We start from the raw sequence: 21036 nt of genomic DNA on the forward strand, positions 1-21036 counted from the left end.
TTTTTTTTGCACCCTCAATCCAATTCGTCGCTCGCGCGATGCGAGAAAACCTGTCTAACCGGTTCTCTGGGGTACAAATACCGCGTGATATTTGTGCTCGTCTTGGGCGTTATTTGTACTCTATGGAGTGTAGTTGGATAATAAGTATATTTTATTAGGAGTTTTGTTGTGTAGTATCGCTGAGTATTTTTACGAGTTGTGCCGTATTTCGACGAGCTCGTAGGACGAGTCAAAATACAAATAACGAGTAAAAATTTTCAGCGATACGACACAACAAAACGTCTAATAAGTTAATTATTATCCAACACGCCCAACTGTTTGTGCAGTGCGAGCGAATTTCGCGGATGTTTATTTACGGGGAGTGCGTGACAGAAGTATGCGAAGCGGAACGAAATTGGCGCGTTGTTGTGCTGCTGTTACTATTTTCTTCATTAAATGAAGAAATTTTCTGTTCGCCAAGCTGTTTTTCTTCGTTCGATTCATCTAATGAACTTGGATATATATTTTCCAGCCATTCTGACTCTTCGTCGTCGGAAATATGATTCAGGTTGCCCGCCATTTGTTCTTTTTTTCCTAACTACAATCCAATTCTTCGCTTGCGCGATGCGAGAAAACCTGTTTAACCGGTATTACAATAGATGAGTACAAATACCGCGTGATATTTGTACTCGTCTAGGTGTAGTTGGATAATAATCAGCTACTACAAAACAAAACGTCTGATAAGAGATTTATTATCCAACACAAATTGCTATTTTAATGCAGGCGAATTTCGCGGATATTTCTGGAGTACAAATATCGCGTGATATTTATACTCGTCTCGCGCGTTATTTGTACCCTACGAGGCAAAGTCGGATAATAATTTCTGTTTTTTTCTATTCATATAAATTAAGCTTTCTGCCTCGACAACGAGTATAAAAAACGTAGAATTCTCACTCAAAACTGGGCCAGGAGGGTTAATTTGCGTGTTCATGCATGAGATGATAGGGAATAATCATGAGTGCCATTGTTAAAGAGGACTAGAATTATTTCCTTTTGATTAACATTTGATTTAATTCATGAGCTCCCTTCCTTTCTTCCGAGTCCCTTTCAGGACCTTAAGGTAGATTGCATAGCTAACTTCATTATGAAAATAAAATTCTGGGTGATTCCTCCTCTAAAGACATTTACAATTATTTTCCACCATAAAAAAAAAAAAAAATTATAACACTTAACAGAAGAAAACGTGTAATACCAGAAACTAGCGCTTATAAGCCTTGGGCTTATGCAACTTCCTAGCGGGTTTAGGAGGAATCATCAACCGAGAGCCGGCGCTTATGTCAGAGTGTCAGAGGTGTCTTACAACCGGAATAGAAAAAGCACTTCGAAACGAGCTCTAGCAGCGCTGAACAAAATAGGTTTTGCCATTTAATTTTACGTAGTGGTTTTAAAAGCTTTGAAAAGTTACCTTGATGGTATTTTGCGATAAAGTTTCAGTTATATAAAGAGCTTGTAATTAAAAGAAGCAACTAGCGCATTGTTCCATCATAAATTTCAATTTTTCTTTTAAGAATTGGTACAGAGTTCCTAGTTCCTACCTCTCAAAACGGAAAAAGGCCAGACGGGGGCTTATACCTGGGAGAGGGGGAACTTATAATTGGATTTACTTTCTTTATATCAGAGGTGGGTGGGCCTATAACCAGTGGGGCGTCTTAGTGGGGGAGCTTAGAAGCGGCAGTTTACGACATGTAAAATATTCCTTACGGACTTGGATTAAACATGATATGGGGGAGCTTAGAAGCGGCATGATGTTCTTTGCTTTTTTTCAGAAAACTTATTCTTCTTAATCGTCTTAAAGGAAATTTCCAACATCCTTAGAGAAATGCAAGTGCAATAATAGGTATAACTCGAGTTGATATTTACAAACCCAATATACATAACAACCGGTCCTTGCTAAACAGTAATTCTCACCTTTTGACAACTAGGAAAAACTTTTAATTGAAAATGCTAATAAGTTGGAAATACACGCTAAAAAATTATGATCTTAAGAATCAAAACTACAAATCAAACAGTTGTCGAGGTTGTCAAACTTTTTCATTTTCTTTTCACATTAATTTTCGTACAGAATTATGAGGATAATTCCTATAAGCATCGCTTTGTAGTAATCTATTTTTTCCGTTTGCTCTGTTTTTTGCTTCTTATTCTAATTTCTTTCATCAACCAGTGAAGCTGGTTCAGTTGAAACAGGTGATTAACATCTTTTATTCAAAAAATGAATTTACATACTCGCCGCCAAGTTTAGCGACAAAATAACATATGTTTGTCCCGGCCCGACTGGTTGACTTAGTCCCACAACATCTGCACGTTCTTTGCTTATTGTCTGACTTCTGATAGACAACATGTTTAGATAAAAGTTTGGTTTCAATTAACTTTCTGTTGCACATTATACAATCTAAATTCACCAGCATGGTAAAAAAGCTTAAACCTCGATAAAATGCTGTAATTGTAGGCGTTTATCGCATAGAGGACATCGAGGTACTAAATCTGACACCAGACCGGTATAACTGTAATTCCAATACGATTTAATCTGATATCAAACACGTCAAACTAAAACACAAACGAGAAAACCTATTCTAAGCGACATTACAAAGAGCTAAACTAAAACAATAATCATTACATAACAACACAAAGGTCGAGCGCATAAACCCTAACAACAATCGATCAAATAATAAACGAAAACAAGAAGGGGAGAGAAAAATACGCTTACCGATTGTCCTCTCTGTACGCCTTATTAACCAGAAGTCGCAAATGATCGCAGATAACTCTATCGCACAAACTCGCATAGACTCTCCTTTCAGCGACAGCGCACGAGGCCACAACGTACGAGGTCGCAATATGTCTCACTAAAACTTAATATTTAACTTAAAGACAGTTACAAATGCAGATAAATAACTGATAACGTTACTAGCAATTCAAGGCAGAGCGCCATGCTTTACTTGGTGTTAATATTTTTCCAAAACACGGTTAAATTGTAGGGATAAAGAATCGTATTCATATCCAGGTTAAGAGTTGAGCCTTATAAAGTAGAGCCCTGTTAGTGGAAACTCGCGAGAATTTTCGATGAAGGAAATAACTTTTTTCATGCTTTAATGTTATAAAGGGCTTCTATTTCATCTATGCATGATGTCAACATAAATACCCGCTCGCATCTCGGTTCCCATCACCCTAATTATAGAGAGACAGACAGACGGAGAAATATGGAGCGAGTTCCCCATCTCGTTGTCATGGCAATTCTTGCGTATCGCCTCCTTGTGGCCTAACAGTGCTTCTTCTGCAACAAATTACTCGTATTTCCGTCTCTTCTGTTTGTTGAACTCGTTTACGTAACAGCAGGTGGACAAATACCAGTCGAAATCGCCTGTTCCTCGCCGCGTAGATCAAAGGATTCATCAAAGAATTGAGCAACGTTAATGTAAAAGCTAAAAAGAAAAGTATATGGGCGACATTAAATTCAGTCACTTCGTCTAGGAAAAAATTAACGGATATCGAAATAAAGTTACAAAAGAAAACAGTTAGAACAATTGGCGGCATTGTCTTTAACGCCTTTCTTTCCTTCTTGAATTTTTCCCTGGCTTCCAATGAGACTTGCTGAGAAGCAATTTGTTTCTCATGGCGTCTAATCTCCATATAAATAGAAACATGGCATACAGCAATTACTATAAGACTACATACTAAAAGAACATCAACAAATACAACAGTCACAAAATCATGTTCAGAGTCTATAAAATCCTTGATTGCTGGAATAAATGCTAGTATCCACGCTATCGCAGAAGAGATTATCAAAGTCTTATTAGAGGAATAATTATTGTAGAAAAAGGGATGTTTTATCGCCAAAAATCTTTCCAAGCTTATCAATACCACATGAAACAGAGATACGCTGCAAAACATGTTGAATAAGATCCCCGAAACTTTCTCAAACGCGCAAAACTCAGCAGCACTTCTTCCTTGAATGAAATACACTTCCATCGTAATAAAACACGGCTGAATTATCAAAGCTGCTACGAGATCCTTCGTTGCTAAACACGCCAGCAGAATGTTTGACGTCGTTCGAAGATCAAGCGTGGAGTTCACCGCTATTATCACAACAAGATTCAGTAAGATTGTAAAGGGTAGAGACACCAGTAGGATAACTGTTGTAAAAACTAGCACTGAATGAACATCGGTGGACAACGCATCTGGTTTCAACGCAGGCAAAGTGGCTGTATCGCAGACATAATGGGGCTCGTTGTTGACAGGGTGAAGCACGGAAGTGAAATTCATGTCTTCGTCTGGGAGAACCATCTTATTTTCGCTAGGTTCAGAGTTACTCCTTTAATAACTGTGTAGTTCCTTGCACAGATGTTTTTATATCTTTTTTTTTTTAATAAGCATATCTCCCATCCCCAAGGGGAAAAACATGAAAGCGACAAAAAGCAATTATCTGTTAGTCAAGGATTGAGAAATGTAAATTAAGTTGACAATTTATTGTGGGGACCGATGATGGACTTCATTCATATGCATTTAGTTCTCTGGTCCTACGGCTACAGGGCTGTCTACATAAATAACAGCAGATAGAGATTAGACCACGCCTTAAAGTCCTTAAATGACAACATTTGCGAAAAATACCACTGTCTTGAAATAAATTCCCTCATAAAAATGCAAAATTTTATGGAGTTTCTTACTGTTTTATTTTTTTAACTTTAAAGGAACGGATGGGTTAAATCGAGGGATCAAATGAGAGGCTTCATCAAGAGCTTGTTGCGGCAGTCCATCGCCGCCTGCAAAACCTCTCCCTGCCGTTCATTTAGCTTGCGGCGGACTCTCGTATTTGCTTTTCGCCTTACAGAGCAGCCACCATCGGAAACCGTTCATGGAAAAGTAATTTAAATTTTCTGCAAATAATCGCAAGACTAATTAGCGTGCCGCGTAGAACTCTGGGAGGGAGGCGCACGGAAAGTAGGGTCTGATTTTTTTTACTCACGCGATGGACCGAAAAGGAGGGACTGCTTGTAGTCTGATCGTCCACGCTGTTCGTGCTTTATGTATTAACTGGTTTCTTTATGTCTTGTTTCTCGGTTCTAAGGCGTTGCTGCGAACACAAGCACAAAACGAAAGCACATCACCAGAAATCGGGGACATTTCGAGCCTGTGGGTTTGAGTCAGCGGTGTATCGCATTTCACTGAAATACAAGATGGCGGCCATTCCTACTTGATTTAAAGGGGAACTGAAGCCTAAAATTGGTATATTGCTTGAATTCATTTCTAGTTAGCTTTAGAGGAGTAAGATAAGGTGTCGATATTCATTTTCGTTCACTTCTTGTTTTTTACGAGAAAATTCGAAGCTAACGCTTTGAAAAATGCCCCATGTAAACCCCACACTTGGTTTAGATACATCGACGATATCTTTATGGTCTGGACCGAAGGTTTAGATAACCTAAAAATTTTCGTCGATTATCTTAACAATATCTACCCCACCATCAAATTCACCATCTCACACTCTTCCACTAATGTGGCTTTCCTTGACGTAAGTGTCTCATTAACCACCGACGGTAATATCTCAACTGACCTCTATACCAAACCCACAGACAAACATATGTATCTATTGGACTCTTCTTGCCATCCATTACGTACCAAAAAAGTTATTCCGTTCAGTCTAGCACTCCGCCTACGACGTATCTGTTCTACAGATAAAGCTTTTGAGACTCGCGCCGCTCAACTTACCTCATACCTTCTCAAACGAGGTTACAGCCATAAATTCGTCACCAAACAAATACAATGCGCCGCTGACATCTCCCGCACACTCACCTTACAAACTAAAGACGTAAAAAATCCTAACCGTATTCAATTTATAACTACTTTTAATCCGTCGCTTCCTCACATCTCCAACATCATCAAAAAACACTGGCATCTACTGCAGTCTTCTAACCGCTGCAAAAAAGCTTTTCCTCAGCTGCCAGTTGTCGCCTTCAGACGCTCCCCCAACCTTCGCGACACATTAGTAACAGCCAAACTCCCCTCTAATTCTACCACTTCCCATCCTCATCTCCCCCCCGGCTCTTTCCGTTGAGGTAGAAACTGCGCTACTTGCCCCTACATTTCTGACGGTCTTACTAACTATACCTTTTTTTCTACCAGCGAAACGCGTCCCATTAAATCTCACTTGACCTGTGACACTAAAAACCTTATCTACTTAATTCAGTGTAACCGCTGTAACTTACAATACATAGGAGAAACTAAACGACGTTTAAAAGACCGTTTTAATGAACACCGCCGTACCATTGCTAAACCTAACTCTAAATCTAAACCTACTACAGCGGCAGAACACTTCATTTCCTCTCCTAACCACTCTGCTCACGACATGGAGCTAATCGCCATCGAAAAAGTGTTTTCCAAGAGAGACTCGATACGCAAGGCCAGGGAAGCTTTTTTAATTTCAAGAGGCAACACTATTTATCCAGATGGCCTTAACGCTCGCGAAGAAATGTATTAGTTTCTAGTTATTTATCCAATTTACCTTACTTCATCTCTATTTTTGCTCACTATTTCTATTTTTATTGTTATCTCATTGTCAATCAAATTAGTTTTACATATTTCCGCTGTTACATCATACAGCTATCTATGAAGCATCACCCCAATTCTCTGTTAATTCCCACTGCACCTGAAGAAGGCTGGTTTGGCCAGTCGAAATATAGTGCTCCGTCTTAAAATCTACTTATCTACGTTGTATCGGTCTTGCCTCTATATTTATATTTCATTTTCGTTATTTTGGGCCGATCAGATCATCGCTGATCCAACGTACAAGAGTAGGAGTATCGTCCACGGTTGCCTACTGAACATTTCACAGTGATTTGAAGTTGCCTTTTTCCCGCTTTTGGGGCTGTAAGACCGTCGGCTCAAAATAGGTCAGCAGCGGTCGTTTATGACGTCAGTGGTGGGGAACCAACTTAAGAAAAATTTCATACTCGTAGTTAATCCCCATTACAGGTCACGCAACTTGGATAACTCCATAACCAAACCAAATTTCCGTAGGAAGAGTACGGGTTTGTTATCTTTCTTCCCCATCAGTGACGTAAGAGCGAGCTAAAATGACCGGTGACACCACTTTTCTGAGCCGCCGTACTACGAGGCCAAAATGCCACTTTAAACTATTTTTCCGATGCGAAGTTGGGCCCAAAGACTGAATAAAAACCCTCGAACATTGCTATTTGAACTATAAGCTGCAATTCAAAGATGGTTCGTTTTCAGGGTTCAGTTCCCCTTTAAGGTGGCTGAACACAGTTTTTGCGCGCGCTTTTGCTGATGCAATTCAGCGCGAGCACAGGGATTGCAAAAAAACAAACATACCGTCAACAGAGCGGTCATTTTATTTACTCAACACGTACCCGCACTATCTGTGTTATTTTTCTTTATAGTTGGTGCTGTGTATTGAGGGCTTTAATCTTTAATTACAAAGATATGTTAGAAAAGTTAACGGTGCAAAGAACTTAGCAATTCTCAGCTTTTTCGTCGTTACCGAAAGAACCTAGTTAAATGCAGCGCATGCGTACTACGTCAAAAAATCGCGATTGAATGGAAAATTGCTTTCTCGGAACGCTACCAAGACTGTTCAGATACCTGACGACTACAAACTAGTGTCATTTGATGTGAAATCACTGTTCACAAGTATTCCACTTCAATTGGCATTACAATGCACTGAGACTGCCATCCGACAATCTACCGACCCACTACCGCTACCGACAGACGACATTATGGACTTGCTAAACATTTGCCTAACGTCTACTTACTTTCAGTACAACGGTAAACACTACAAACAGTTACACGGCACTGCCATGGGGTCTCCAGTTTCTGTTGTTATAGCAGAAATTGTGATGCAGAACATCGAGGAACGCGCCCTTTCGACTTGCCGACAAACGATACCGCTTTGGTTACGTTACGTTGACGACACCTTCACCGCCGTTCGACACGACGAAATTGACGCATTCCACCGCCACCTTAATGAACAAAACACTGACATACAGTTTACCAGAGAAGTCGAAGAAAATGGCAAACTTCCTTTTCTAGACTGCCTGGTAAGCCACAACGACAACTCATTACGGACGACAGTTTACAGGAAACCGACAGATTACTAGACGAGTCATCCTACAACCCTACATCACACAAAGCCACAACTATCAGAACTCTAACACGACGCGCACAACTAGTATGCCACTCGACAGACAGCTTATCCGACGAGAACAAATACCTTCACCGTGTTTTTACGAAGAACAACTACAACAACGACTTCATCCGACGAAACACTCACCGACCCACTACCACTACTGAAACAAACGACACCGCAACCCCTTCGACTACAGCAACCATACCGTACATAAAAGGCATGTCTGAAAACATCTCGCGCATCTTACTACCCTTCAATATCCGCGTCATCCACAAACCCATCACCACACTACGTCAGTTACTAACCAACGTTAAAGACAAAGACGAACCGAGGAACAGACAGGGAACGATTTATAAGATCAATTGTTTCGACTGCCAAGCCTCCTACATCGGTGAGACTGGCAGAAACCTCACAACAAGACTGACTGAACACTGACGGGCGACGAGGAAAGGTGATGTCAGCAATCACATTGCTGAACACCATCGACTTACCAACCACAACATTGACTGGGACTCTGCGCAATGCCTAACCTACAGCACTGACTATTTTCAACGACTGACTCTGGAAAGCTGGTTTACTAACTTAGTACAGACTCCCCTAAACAGATGTCAACAACTACCCGCTCCATACAAACGACTCACTCATGACATAAACATCACAAACGACCGAAAAAGAACGACCTAACTTTACCGACAGATCGAAACAGACCAATCACGACCGACTTACGTCACTTGAGTCTTACAGCCAATAACATCACGGCAAAACCAACCGATCATTTCACACGAACTGGAATAAGAACATTCTGCTGACAACAATCATTCACTTGACTCTAATGATGACTTCCGCACAGGTTGTCGAAACGTCAGTCACTACCACCGACAACAGTCCTTCTCACCCGGGCGATCAGACTACACCTTCACAAGTCAGATTTCGTTTGAAGACAACGAACGGTTTTTATACCGCCGCCAAGTAAGTAAATAAAACTGTGAAAGGCAGTGAAATCAGGAAAACGATCGTAGTGAGAACATTATAAAGTTTGGTGGAAAGGTTCTCCCGCAAAAACCAAATTGGCCAAAAGGCTTTAAGACACTCGGGGTTACCATCGAGTCAGAGAACGATATAGTATGATTCCTATTAATCGAATGATGTTTATCACCGAATGATGATAAACATCATTCGATCTTTTCATGATGGAATGCAAGCATGTGTTGTGGACTCGAATCTGCTCCCTTTGACGCAGATAGTGGTGTCAAGCAAGGTTGTGTTTTTGAACCACTGCTATTCAGCATATATTTTTATGGCCGCTGTGATCTACGATGCCTTTCATAATTGCGAGAAAGGCATAAATTTCAATGTGCGGTACGATGAAGGAATATTCAACCTTCGACGATTTAAGGTAAGGACCAAAATCCATCATATACTGGTCAGAGAGCTACTCTACGCTGATGACTGCGCTCTTGTTGCTCACACCGATGAAGATGTCCAAGTGATTATTGACTGCCTTAGTAATGCCACAAAGAGACATGGCCTTTCGATCTCCATAAAGAAAACTGAAGTGCTATTACAACCTAAGCCTGGTAGCTGCTACAAAGAGCCTGCAGTCACGATCGGATCTGACAATTTGAGGGCAGTCACTAAGTTCTGTTACTTGGGAGGTGTTCTATGTAATGATTGCTCCATTGACCTTGAAATCGCAGCACGATTGGCGAAAGCAAGCTAAACACTTGCACGCCGTGCCTCGAGGTTATGGGACTCTCATGAAATCTCTCTAGTGACAAAGGTGTCTGTCTATCAAGCAGCTGTTCTAAGTGTCTTACTCTATGGTGTAGAAACCTGGACATTATATCGCCAACATATTAGACAGCTAGATGCCTTTCATATGCGCTGCCTACGGAGAATTAGTGGAATCTCCTGGAAAGACCGTATACTCAACACTGAAGTGCTGTCTCACTGCAATATGCGCGGGATTGAGGCCTACCTAATGGAAGCCCATCTTCGGTAGACAGGACATGTTGTTCGCACGAGCGCCGAGAGACTACCACGAGCCCTTTTATACAGCGAACTGTCTGATGGTGCTCGTAAAGTTGGTGCGCCTAAGAAGCGTTTTAAAGATCAATTGAAGAGCACGCTAAACGAATGCAACATAACTGACTTCGAAGCTCTTGTAAGCGATAGAGTCCAGTGGAAGACAGCTGTTAAGTGCGGGGTTGCGAAGTTTGAGGATGCTCGAATAGAAGATCTGAGGGAACGTCGTCGCTGCCGCAAAGAACGTATACTAGCACAAGGTTGCTATCCATGCCACAAGTGTCCAAAAGTTTGCCACTCTTATATTGGACTGGTGAGTCATCTCAGAGCTCACGACCGCAAGGGAGAATAAACAACATTGTCGTATGCTTCAAAACCTGGATCTGTCGGTCGCGACAGCCAAACCAAACCAAACAATCATCCTCGAAAGATGAGATGTGAAACTGCTATTTGCAGATTTTTTTAATGACACCAGATCTTGCTCGGTTTTAACAGCTCAAGGACGATTTGATTGACACAATAACGGAATTGCGCCAAGAGAACAAGGACAGTGAATCTGCTTCCCTGCTTTTCTCATGTAAAGTTCTGAGTACTTTTGATGATTTAAGAAAAATACACTTTAGTTTGTAACTTCATTTTTGTTAGAGAGTGTAACAAATCTAAACTCTCTCAGTTCTTTGGTGACGTCCCCAATGGAGGATTTAATAGCTAATTAATTAAGGCCATGTGGTGCAATCGAAATTTTCGTGCAACTCAGTGTATTTGTTATATTACAATTTTGCAAATTTCATATATTTGCATATAATACCTTTCTTCTCAAAGACAGACAGTAAGAGACCTCTGGAATTTCTGTCAAAAAAAAAATAAGAGACAATAAAACAACAGCGTTTTCCCTTCACAAAAGATAATTCGTGTTTAAAAAGTTTCCAAAGCAGCTTTCAGCATCAGAAAACCCAGAGCCGATGAGTCCGTGACAAATTACGATAAGGCGTCAATGAACGCGTTCACGTCGCGCAGTCGATCAAAATCGAAGGCGCCATTCGTTCATCCCTTTTCTTATTTGGGAAATTGATGAGTTTTTCAATCGGTCTTAATTATGGCGTCACTAAGTTTCATGGAAGGTTACACTTACACTAAACGTTTTCAATCTGCCGTTAAACATGAAGCAGGTGTCTCCCTTTTAAACATTTCTTCTGTTAGTTACGTTTGTCATTCGACTGATGTCTCCATTTTTACCATGTTCACTTCTCACTACGTAAAATCCTTAGCGTAATATCACGCAAAACTCAACACCGATCCCAACGAAATACTTGGATTTTGCTCGCTACGAAACATTAAAGAGAGCAATGGCTGAGGGTCGGCTTACAGATAATAGACGACGATGATTTTTCTTCTTTTTTTCTTTTGTGGCAAGAAGAATTAAAAGAGGAGATAATGATTAAAGCATTGCATTGTCATTCATACGATTTTTTTTGTTTTATATTTTGGTATTTAGAAGGATATTTTATACTTACTTGTGACTTAAATGTTATAATGTTATACTTACTAAATGTTATACTTACTCGTGACTTAAATTTTATGTTCTACGCCGACGACACCCAAATCTACATCACTATTAAAGATCCTGAGCATTCTGCCGAGTCTGTAAATATTCTTCAAGCATGTGTAAATGATGTTTTTGCATGGTACACTCAGAACATGCTGAAGAGCAATCCAGATAAAACTGAAATTCTGCATTTCACCTCCCGGTGCAAGAAGCAACCATCATTGTTGGAGACAGTAACATTAGCAAATAGTGAAATAGGAATCAAAGGAAAAGCTACGAATCAAGGCATTGTAATGGATTAGAATCTATCTTTTAACGACCATATCAATGAAACATGCAAAAAAGCCACTTTTCCTATAAGATCCATTGGACGCATCCACCGATACCATCCCAATGATGCGTTGAAGATGCTAGTCAACTCCCTTGTAATTTCTAGACTAGACTATTGTAATAGCATTCTATATGGGATACCAAAGTATCAAAGGGACAAACTACAGAGGATCCAGAAAATCGCTGCTCGTATGATAACCGGAACACGAAACACTGACCATATCACACCTATTTTAAAGAGTCTACATTGGCTGCCAATCGAAGCAAGAATTAACTTTAAGATATTATTTATAACTTATAAGATCTTAAATGAGCAACCTACTAGTCATTTAGAATCTATTATACAAGAATACCACCCATCAAGAACATTGAGATCATCAACTCGCTTACAGTTATGCATTCCACCCATTAAATCCAATCCCTATGGTGGACGCGCTTTTTCAGTATCTGCACCGAAACTATCGAACTCAATTCCCTAATATATTAAAAGAGCGGAAACAGTAGAAACATTCAAAACTAGGCTTAAGACATTTTTGTTTAAAAGACATTACTATTAATTAATTACTTATTCTTATGTCTTAATAATCTGTTGTTAGGCGCATTGAGATTAGAAATGCGCCCTATAAGCATCTATTTATTATTATTATTATTATTATTATTATTATTATATTTATCCCTGAAATCTAGAATCCATGGACCTCTTTCTTAACCCGCCTTTACACTCTTACGTGGGTATTCATATTCTCCACGCTGTTCTCTTTACATTTCTATGCATGGTGCTAACAAGGAGAATTTGTTTGACAATCAGTAGCTACCTAAATATTGGTGACCATTTCCGTTATTGGTGCAGCTGTAATATAAGAAGAATAAGAAGCTGGTTGTTCTTAGTGGTTATAGAAAGGATCAAATGGCGGGTCTAATTATATCTTATTAGACGTTTTGTTGTGTAGTATCGCTGAGTATTTTTACGAGTTGTGCCATGTTTATTTAGCGATACTACACACCAAAACGTCTAATAAGTTTATTTATTATCAAACACGCCGAACTAATTGTTATTTTAGTGCGGGCGAATTTCGCGGATGTGTATTTACGGGGAGTTCGTGACAGAGGTATGCGAAGCGGAACGGAATTGGCGCGTTGTCGTGTTGCTGTTTCTATTTTCTTCAATAATTGGTGAAATTTCATTGTCGTCTAACTGCTTTTCTTCTTTCGATTAATCTAATCAATATTCGCCAGCTGTTCCGACTCTTCGTCGTCTAAAATAATTTAAATTGTCCACCATTTCTTTTTTTTTGTAACTTCAACTTAACTCGTAGCTTGCGCGATGTGAGAAAACCTGTCTAACCGGTTCTCTGGAGTACAAATATCGCGTGATATCCGGGAGTGTGACAGAAGTACGCGAAGTGGAACGGAATTGGCGTGTTGTCGTGTTGCTGTTTCTATTTTCTTCAATAAATGATGAAATTTCATCGTCGTCTAACTGCTTTTCTTCGTTCGATTTATCTAAAAAACTTGGATCAATATTCGTCAGCCGTTCCTATTCTTCGTCATCAGAAAAATGATTTAAATTGTCCGCCATTTTTTTTTTTGCACCCTCAATCCAATTCGTCGCTTGCGCGATGCGAGAAAGCCTGTCTAACCGGTTCTCTGGAGTACAAATACCGCGTGATATTTGTACTCGTCTTGGGCGTTATTTGTACTCTACGGAGTGTAGTTGGATAATAAGTATATTTTATTAGGAGTTTTGTTGTGTAGTATCGCTATGTATTTTTACAAGTTGCGCTGTATTTTGACGAGCCCGTAGGGCGAGTTAAAATACAAACAGCGATTGAAAATACTCAGCGATACTACAAAACAAAACGTCTGATAAGAGATTTATTATCCAACACAAATTGCTATTTCAGTGCAGGCGAATTTCGCGGATATTTCTGGAGTACAAATATCGCGTGATATTTATACTCGTCTCGCGCGTTATTTGTACTCTACGAAGCAAAGTCGGATAATAATTTCTGCTTTTTTCTATTCATATAAATCAGGCTTTCTGCCTCAACAACGAGTATAAAAAACGTAGAATTCTCACTCAAAATTGGGCCAGGAGGGTTAATTTGCATGTTCATGCATGAGATGATAGGGAATAATCATGAGTGCCATTGTTAAAGAGGACTAGAATTATTTCCTTTTGATTAACATTTGATTTAATTCATGAGCCCCCTTCCTTTCTTCCGAGTCCCTTTCAGGACCTCAAGGTAGATTGCATATCTAACTTCATTATGTAAATAATATTTTGGGTGATTCCTCCTCTCAAGGCATTTACAATTATTTTCCACCAAAAAAAAAGAAAAAAATGATAACACTTAACAGAAGAAAACGTGTAATACCATAAACTACCGCTTATAAGCCCTGGGCTTATGCAATTTCTTAGCGGGTTTAGGAGGACTCATCAAGTGTCAGAGGTGGCTTACAACCGGAATAGAAAAAGCACTTCGAAACGAGCTCTAGGAGCGCTGAAAAAAATAGGTTTTGCCATTTAATTTTACGTACTGGTTTTTAAAGCTTTGAAAAGTTACTTTGATGGTATTTTGCGATAAAGTTTCAGTTATATAAAGAGCTTGTAATTAAAAGAAGCAACTAACGCATTGTTCCATAATAAATTTCAATTTTTCTTTTAAGAAGTGGTACAGAGTTCCTAGTTCCTTCCTCTCAAAACGCAAAAAAGCCAGAGGGGGGCTTATACCTGGAAGAGGGGGAACTTATAATTAAATTTATTTTTTTAGATCACAGGTAGGTGGCCTATAACCAGTGGAGCGTCTTAGTGGGGTAGCTTAGAAGCGGCAGTTTACGACATGTAAAATATTCCTTACGTACTTGGATTTAACATGATATGGGGGAGCTTAGAAGCGGCATGATGTTCTTTGCTTTTTTTCAGTAAACTTAATCTTCTTAATCGTCTTAAAGGAAATTTCTAACATCCTTAGAGAAATGCAAGTGCAATAATAGGTATAACTCGAGTTAATATTTACAAAGCCAATATACATAACAACCGGTTCTTGCTAAACAGTAATTCTCACCTTTTGACAACTAGGAAAAACTTTTAATTGAAAATGCTAATAAGTTGGAAATAAGCGCTAAAAAATTATGATCTTAAGAATCAAAACTACAAATCAAACAGTTGTCGAGGTTGTCAAACTTTTTCATTTTCTTTTCACATTAATTTTTGGACAGAATTATGAGGATAATTCCTATAAGCATCGCTTTGTAGTAATCTATTTTTCCCGTTTGCTCTGTTTTTTGCTTCTTATTCTAATTTCTTTCATCAACCAGTGAAGCTGGTTCAGTTGAAACCGGTGATTAACATCTTTGATTCAAAAAATGAATTTACACACTCGCCGCCAAGTTTAGCGAGAAAATAACATATGTTTGTCCCGACCCGACTGGTTGACTTAGTCTCACAACATCTGCACGTTCTTTGCTTATTGTCTGACTTCTGATAGACAACATGTTTAGATAAAAGTTTGGTTTCAATTAACTTTCTGTTGCACATTATACAATCTAAATTCACCAGCATGGTAAAAAAGCTTAAACCTCGATAAAATGCTGTAATTGTAGGCGTTTATCGCATAGAGGACATCGAGGTACTAAATCTGACACCAGACCGGTATAACTGTAATTCCAATACGATTTAATCTGATATCAAACACGTCAAACTAACACACAAACGAGAAAACCTATTCTAAGCGACATTACAAAGAGCTAAACTAAAACAATAATCATTACATAACAACACAAAGGTCGAGCGCATAAACCCTAACAACAATCGATCAAATAATAAACGAAAACAAGAAGGGGAGAGAAAAATACGCTTACCGATTGTCCTCTCTGTACGCCTTATTAACCAGAAGTCGCAAATGATCGCAGATAACTCTATCGCACATACTCGCATAGACTCTCCTTTTAGCGACAGCGTACGAGGCCACAACGTACGAGGTCGCAATATGTCTCACTAAAACTTGATATTTAACTTAAAGATAGTTACAAATTCAGATAAATAACTGATAACGTTACTAGCAATTCAAGGCAGAGCGCCATGCTTTACTTGGTGTTAATATTTTTCCAAAACACGGTTAAATTGTAGGGATAAAGAATCGTATTCATTTCCAGGTTAAGAGTTGAGCCTTATAAAGTAGAGCCCTGTTAGTGGAAACTCGCGAAAATTTTCGATGGAGGAAATAACTTTTTTCATGCTTTAATGTTATAAAGGGCTTCTATTTCATTTATGCATGATGTCAACATAAGTACCCGCTCGCATCTTAGCTCTCATCACCCTAATTATAGAGAGAGAGACAGACGGAATAATATAGAGCGAGTTCACCATCTCGTTGTCATGGCAATTCTTGCGTATCGCCTGCTTGTGGCCTAACAGTGCTTCTTCTGCAACAAATTACTCGTATTTCCGTCTCTTCTGTTTGTTGAACTCGTTTTCGTAACAGCAGGTGGACAAATACCAGTCGAAATCGCCTGTTCCTCACCGCGTATATCAAAGGATTCATCAAAGAATTGAGCAACGTTAATGTAAAAGCTAAAAAGAAAAGTATATGGGCGACATTAAATTCTGTCACTTTGTCTAGGAAAAAATTAACGGATATCGAAATAAAGTTACAAAAGAAAACAGTTAGAACAATTGGCATCGTTGTCTTTAAGGTCTTTCTTTCCCTCTTGAATTTTTCCCTGGCTTCCAATGAGACTTGCTGAGAAGCAATTTGTTTCTCATGGCGTCTAGCCTCTATATAAATAGAAACATGGCATACAACAATTACTAGAAGACTACATACTAAAATAACCTCAACAAATACAACAGTCACAAAATCATGTTCAGAGTCTATAAAATCCTTGATTGCTGGAATAAAGGCTAGTATCCACGCTATCGCAGAAGAGATTATCAAAATCTTATTAGAGGAATAATTATTGTAGAAAAAGGGACGTTTTATCGCCAAAAATCTTTCCAAGCTTATCAATACCACATGAAACAGAGATACGCTGTAAAACATGGTGAATAAGATCCCCGAAACTTTCTCTAGCGCGCAAAACTCAGCAGCACTTCTTCCTTGAATGAAATACACTTCCATCGTAATAAAACACGGCTGAATTATCAAAGCTGCCAAGAGATCCTTCGTTGCTAAACACGCCAGCAGAATGTTTGACGTCGTTCGAAGATCAAGCGTGGAGTTCACCGCTATTATCTCAACAAGATTCAGTAAGATTGTAAAGGGTAGAGACACCAGTAGGATAACTGTTGTAAAAACTAGCACGGAATGAACATCGGTGGACAACGCATCTGGTTTCAACACAGGCAAAGTGGCTGTATCGCAGACATAATGGGACTCGTTGTTGACAGGGTGCAGCACGGAAGTGAAATTCATGTCTTCGTCTGGGAGAACCATCTTATTTTCGCTAGGTTCAGAGTTACTCCTTTAATAACTGTGTAGTTCCTTGCACAGATGTTTTTATATCTTCTTTTTTTTTAATAACTATATCTCCCATCGCCAAGGGGAAAAACATGAAAGCGACAAAAAGCAATTATCTGTTAGTCAAGGATTGAGAAACGTAAATTAAGTTGACAATTTATTGTGGGGACCGATGATGAACTTCATTCATATGCATTTAGTTCTCTGGTCCTACGGCTACAGGGCTTTCTACATAAATAACAGCAAATAGAGATTAGACTACGCCTTTAAGTCCTTAAATGACAGCATTTGCGAAAAATACCACTGTCTTGAAATAAATTCCCTCATAAAAATGCAAAATTTTGTGGAGTTTTTCACTGTTTTTGTTTGTTTGTTTGTTTGTTTTTTTTGGTAACTTTAAAGGGGGATGGTTTAAATCGAGGGATTAAATGAGAGGCTTTATCAAAAGCTGGTTGCGGCAGTGTATCGCCGCTGCAAAACGTCTCACCGCCGTTGATTTAGCCCGCGGCAGACTCTCGTGTTTGGTTTCCGCGCTTTACAGAGCAGCCACTATCGAAAACCGCTCATGGAAAAGTTATTGAAATTCCTGGCAAATGATCGCGGTGAGCAACAATTCTTCGAAGCACAAAAGGATGTAAAAATTATAGAGCAAAAGCTGCAGGGCAGTGCTGTTCACGGTTGCCACTGACTGGTTTGAGGCGAACTTTCTACAGGGAAACTTTTCCAAGTATGGCAGTATGTTAATAGGAAAAGGCAAACTGGGAATAAATATTGATCGTAATCTATCATTCACTAATCACATCGGTGAAAAATACCAGCCGACGAGTAGGAGTTGTTATGAGACTACGAAAGCTCATACCGAGAAATGCCAAGTTAGCACTGTAAAAAGCAGCAATTCTACCACACATGACGTACTACAGCACCGTTTGGCATTTATGTAAAAGTACTGACGCCCGTAAACTTGAGCGCATTCAAGAATTTGCTTTGAGAGCCACTTATTGTGATTGGAACGTATCGCACCAACAGTTGGCAAAATGGGCGAATCTAACAACCCTTAGAAATAGACTGAGACTGCTAGACACAACCATAATAATGTACAAAGTGAAGTATCACAGTTACCCAACATATATTTCTGATCCGAATTTGTCAAAAATCAATCCAAATACAATCTTACCCATCTTATGTGTACCCTGTACATCTTATGTGTACCCATGTGTACACATGGGTACACAGGGTACACAGGGTACACAGGGTACACAGGGTATACATGGGTACACAAGGTACACAGGGTACACAGGATACACAGGGTACACATGGGTACACAGGGTACACAGGGTACAAAGGGTATACATGGGTACACATGGTACACAGGGTACACAGGGTACACAAGGTACACAGGGAATACATGGGTGCACAGGGTACACAGGAGTACACAGGGTATACATGGGTACACAGGGTACACAGGGTACACATGGGTACACAGGGTACACATGGGTACACAGGGTACACAGGGTACACATGGGTACACAGGGTACACATGGGTACACAGGGTACACAGGGTACACAGGGTATACATGGGTACACAGGGTACACAGGGTGCACAGGGAGCACAGAGTACACAGGGTACACAGGGTACACAGGGTACACATGGGTACACAGGGTACACAGGGTACACAGGGTAACAGGTAGTCTATATGGAGACTGGGTAACAGGGAGTCCATATGGAGAAGACACCGCGGCCGCGGAAATACGTTTTTTAGGGCACGATACAGTATTTTAATGGTCAGCGGACACCTCAAAGAAACCATGAAATGCCGATAATTTTTACAATGTTTTTCGCCGTGAGTCAAATCGACAGCGTAAAAAGTCAAAACTTAGAAAGAATACTGTAAACTTAGCTTTGAAACTTGGCTCACCTTTTGGATAGTTCTTAAGCTCAATTATATAATTTGCCAAAGCCGAACTGGAGTTGCACACGATATGAAATTGTTGTTTTTCGCAGGCGGCTCCGTTGCAACTAAGTTTTGTTTATAAAAAAGCTTATGCACCAAGGCAAAAAATGAGACGATTTTTGAATGGTTGAAGCGGTGATCCGAGGACGCTGCACTATCAGGTTTGTAAAGCAGTGGCTTGAACCGTATAAATCGGCATGTCAATGGCATTTCGGTCAGATTCGCCGAAAAGAAGACAAAACATGCCCGTGTAGCACGGCCACCCTATCCACACTAGTTACTGTATCTATCATGGTTGGCCAAAAAACCTACGACTGTAACATGCATAGGACTGAAGCCCCCAAAAGTACAAAGACTGGCTCAACTAGAGGAAGAATAAACCGAGGTGTGCTTTAAGTACAAAATGTCCATTATAATGATAATAAAGAAGTTTTCACTTTCCACCTAAGTTTGTAATTTTTTTTTTCTGAGAAGCTGTAATTTTATTTCTGAGCAATAGTTTTACTTTCCCAACAAGTATTTCTCATTACAATTATGAATAATTTGTAGTATGTCTTTTTTTTAAGCTGCTTTTCCCTCACTAATCATTTTATTTTATTTATTTTTACTTTTTCTTTTCTTTCTTTACTAACTTAATGCCATCTGCAACATAAAATGTACTGAGCTAACAGAATACTTCTGCTTTAATTAGCTCCCTGATTCACAAAGTAACATTACCATCTTGGTACTACTAGAAAACAAATTTTTAAGAAACAAAACTACTGTAAGGTAAAACAATTTTTAAAATATAATTTAATCGATGTGAATAAAGCACTGCATTGTCTTTTCTCATATTGCAACAGCCTTGAGTGAATCAACTATCTTCTAAACTTGATTTCTTATATTCAGAAGCTGCCTGAGTTATAAACAAAGAATTCTTGTTGGGTGTTTATATAGGTGTAAAGAACATAATGATTATGATGATTAATCTTCCAAATTAGAAATGTCAGAGGGAAATTATCAGAAGTATTTTCTGAAGTCGAACAAATGAAGTTCAAAAATGTTCAGGAGAAAATTGATTAGATTAAGTCAGCTGTCAATTCCCAGTTAACAGTAAGTCAAGAGGAGTAACCAAAAGTTTGTAATTAGCCTATGTACTGCTGTGCCCATCTAGTCGAATAAAAATCAGGGATGGGATATTCCCAAACATGAACAATGATAGCATCATGCAGATGTCCTTTTCCCAACTTATTACAGGGAAGAGGAGCACTGGTATGGCTATGCTAGTTGTAGTAAATAAGAAATTCTCAACGAGTTTCAGCAATACATATATTTTGCCACCATGAAAAAAAAATGGTTACAAGTCAAATAGGAATGTTTCATAATGATGTTCTCAGTGTGGGGATATGATGTAATATTACTGATGGGGATCATAATTATCCTTACAGTGCTTCAGAGCATGTGATGTATATGATTCCTTAAGCACATGGAAACTATGTAAAGCTATGCAAAGCTAATCTAAAAAAAATGAATTGAAGAAGAAGAGTAGTTGATTATTTGCATAAATTA

At 39.2% G+C, this 21036-nt stretch overlaps 2 protein-coding genes across 2 annotated transcripts; both read right to left on the bottom strand.

The window, feature by feature from the left end:
- Positions 1-2209: 2209 nt before the first annotated feature.
- On the bottom strand, positions 2210-4455 carry LOC111337532 (trace amine-associated receptor 6-like). The gene has a single exon (XM_022943865.2). The coding sequence runs from the start codon at positions 4315-4317 to the stop codon at positions 3259-3261; it is 1059 nt and encodes a 352-aa protein (XP_022799600.2). The 5' UTR covers positions 4318-4455; the 3' UTR covers positions 2210-3258.
- Positions 4456-15732: 11277 nt separating this feature from the next.
- On the bottom strand, positions 15733-17666 carry LOC148736514 (octopamine receptor beta-2R-like). Its single transcript, XM_088752646.1, has one exon. The coding sequence runs from the start codon at positions 17510-17512 to the stop codon at positions 16454-16456; it is 1059 nt and encodes a 352-aa protein (XP_088608772.1). The 5' UTR covers positions 17513-17666; the 3' UTR covers positions 15733-16453.
- Between the last annotated feature and the right edge of the window lie 3370 nt (positions 17667-21036).

Source organism: Stylophora pistillata, chromosome 3, assembly GCF_964205215.1.
Source record: "Stylophora pistillata chromosome 3, jaStyPist1.2, whole genome shotgun sequence".
Classification (NCBI taxonomy): domain Eukaryota; kingdom Metazoa; phylum Cnidaria; class Anthozoa; order Scleractinia; family Pocilloporidae; genus Stylophora; species Stylophora pistillata.

Bases quoted from the DNA above. Each gene is read 5' to 3' on its own strand.
- LOC148736514 (XM_088752646.1), bottom strand. From the start codon at position 17,512: ATGGTTCTCCCAGACGAAGACATGAATTTCACTTCCGTGCTGCACCCT.
- LOC111337532 (XM_022943865.2), bottom strand. From the start codon at position 4,317: ATGGTTCTCCCAGACGAAGACATGAATTTCACTTCCGTGCTTCACCCT.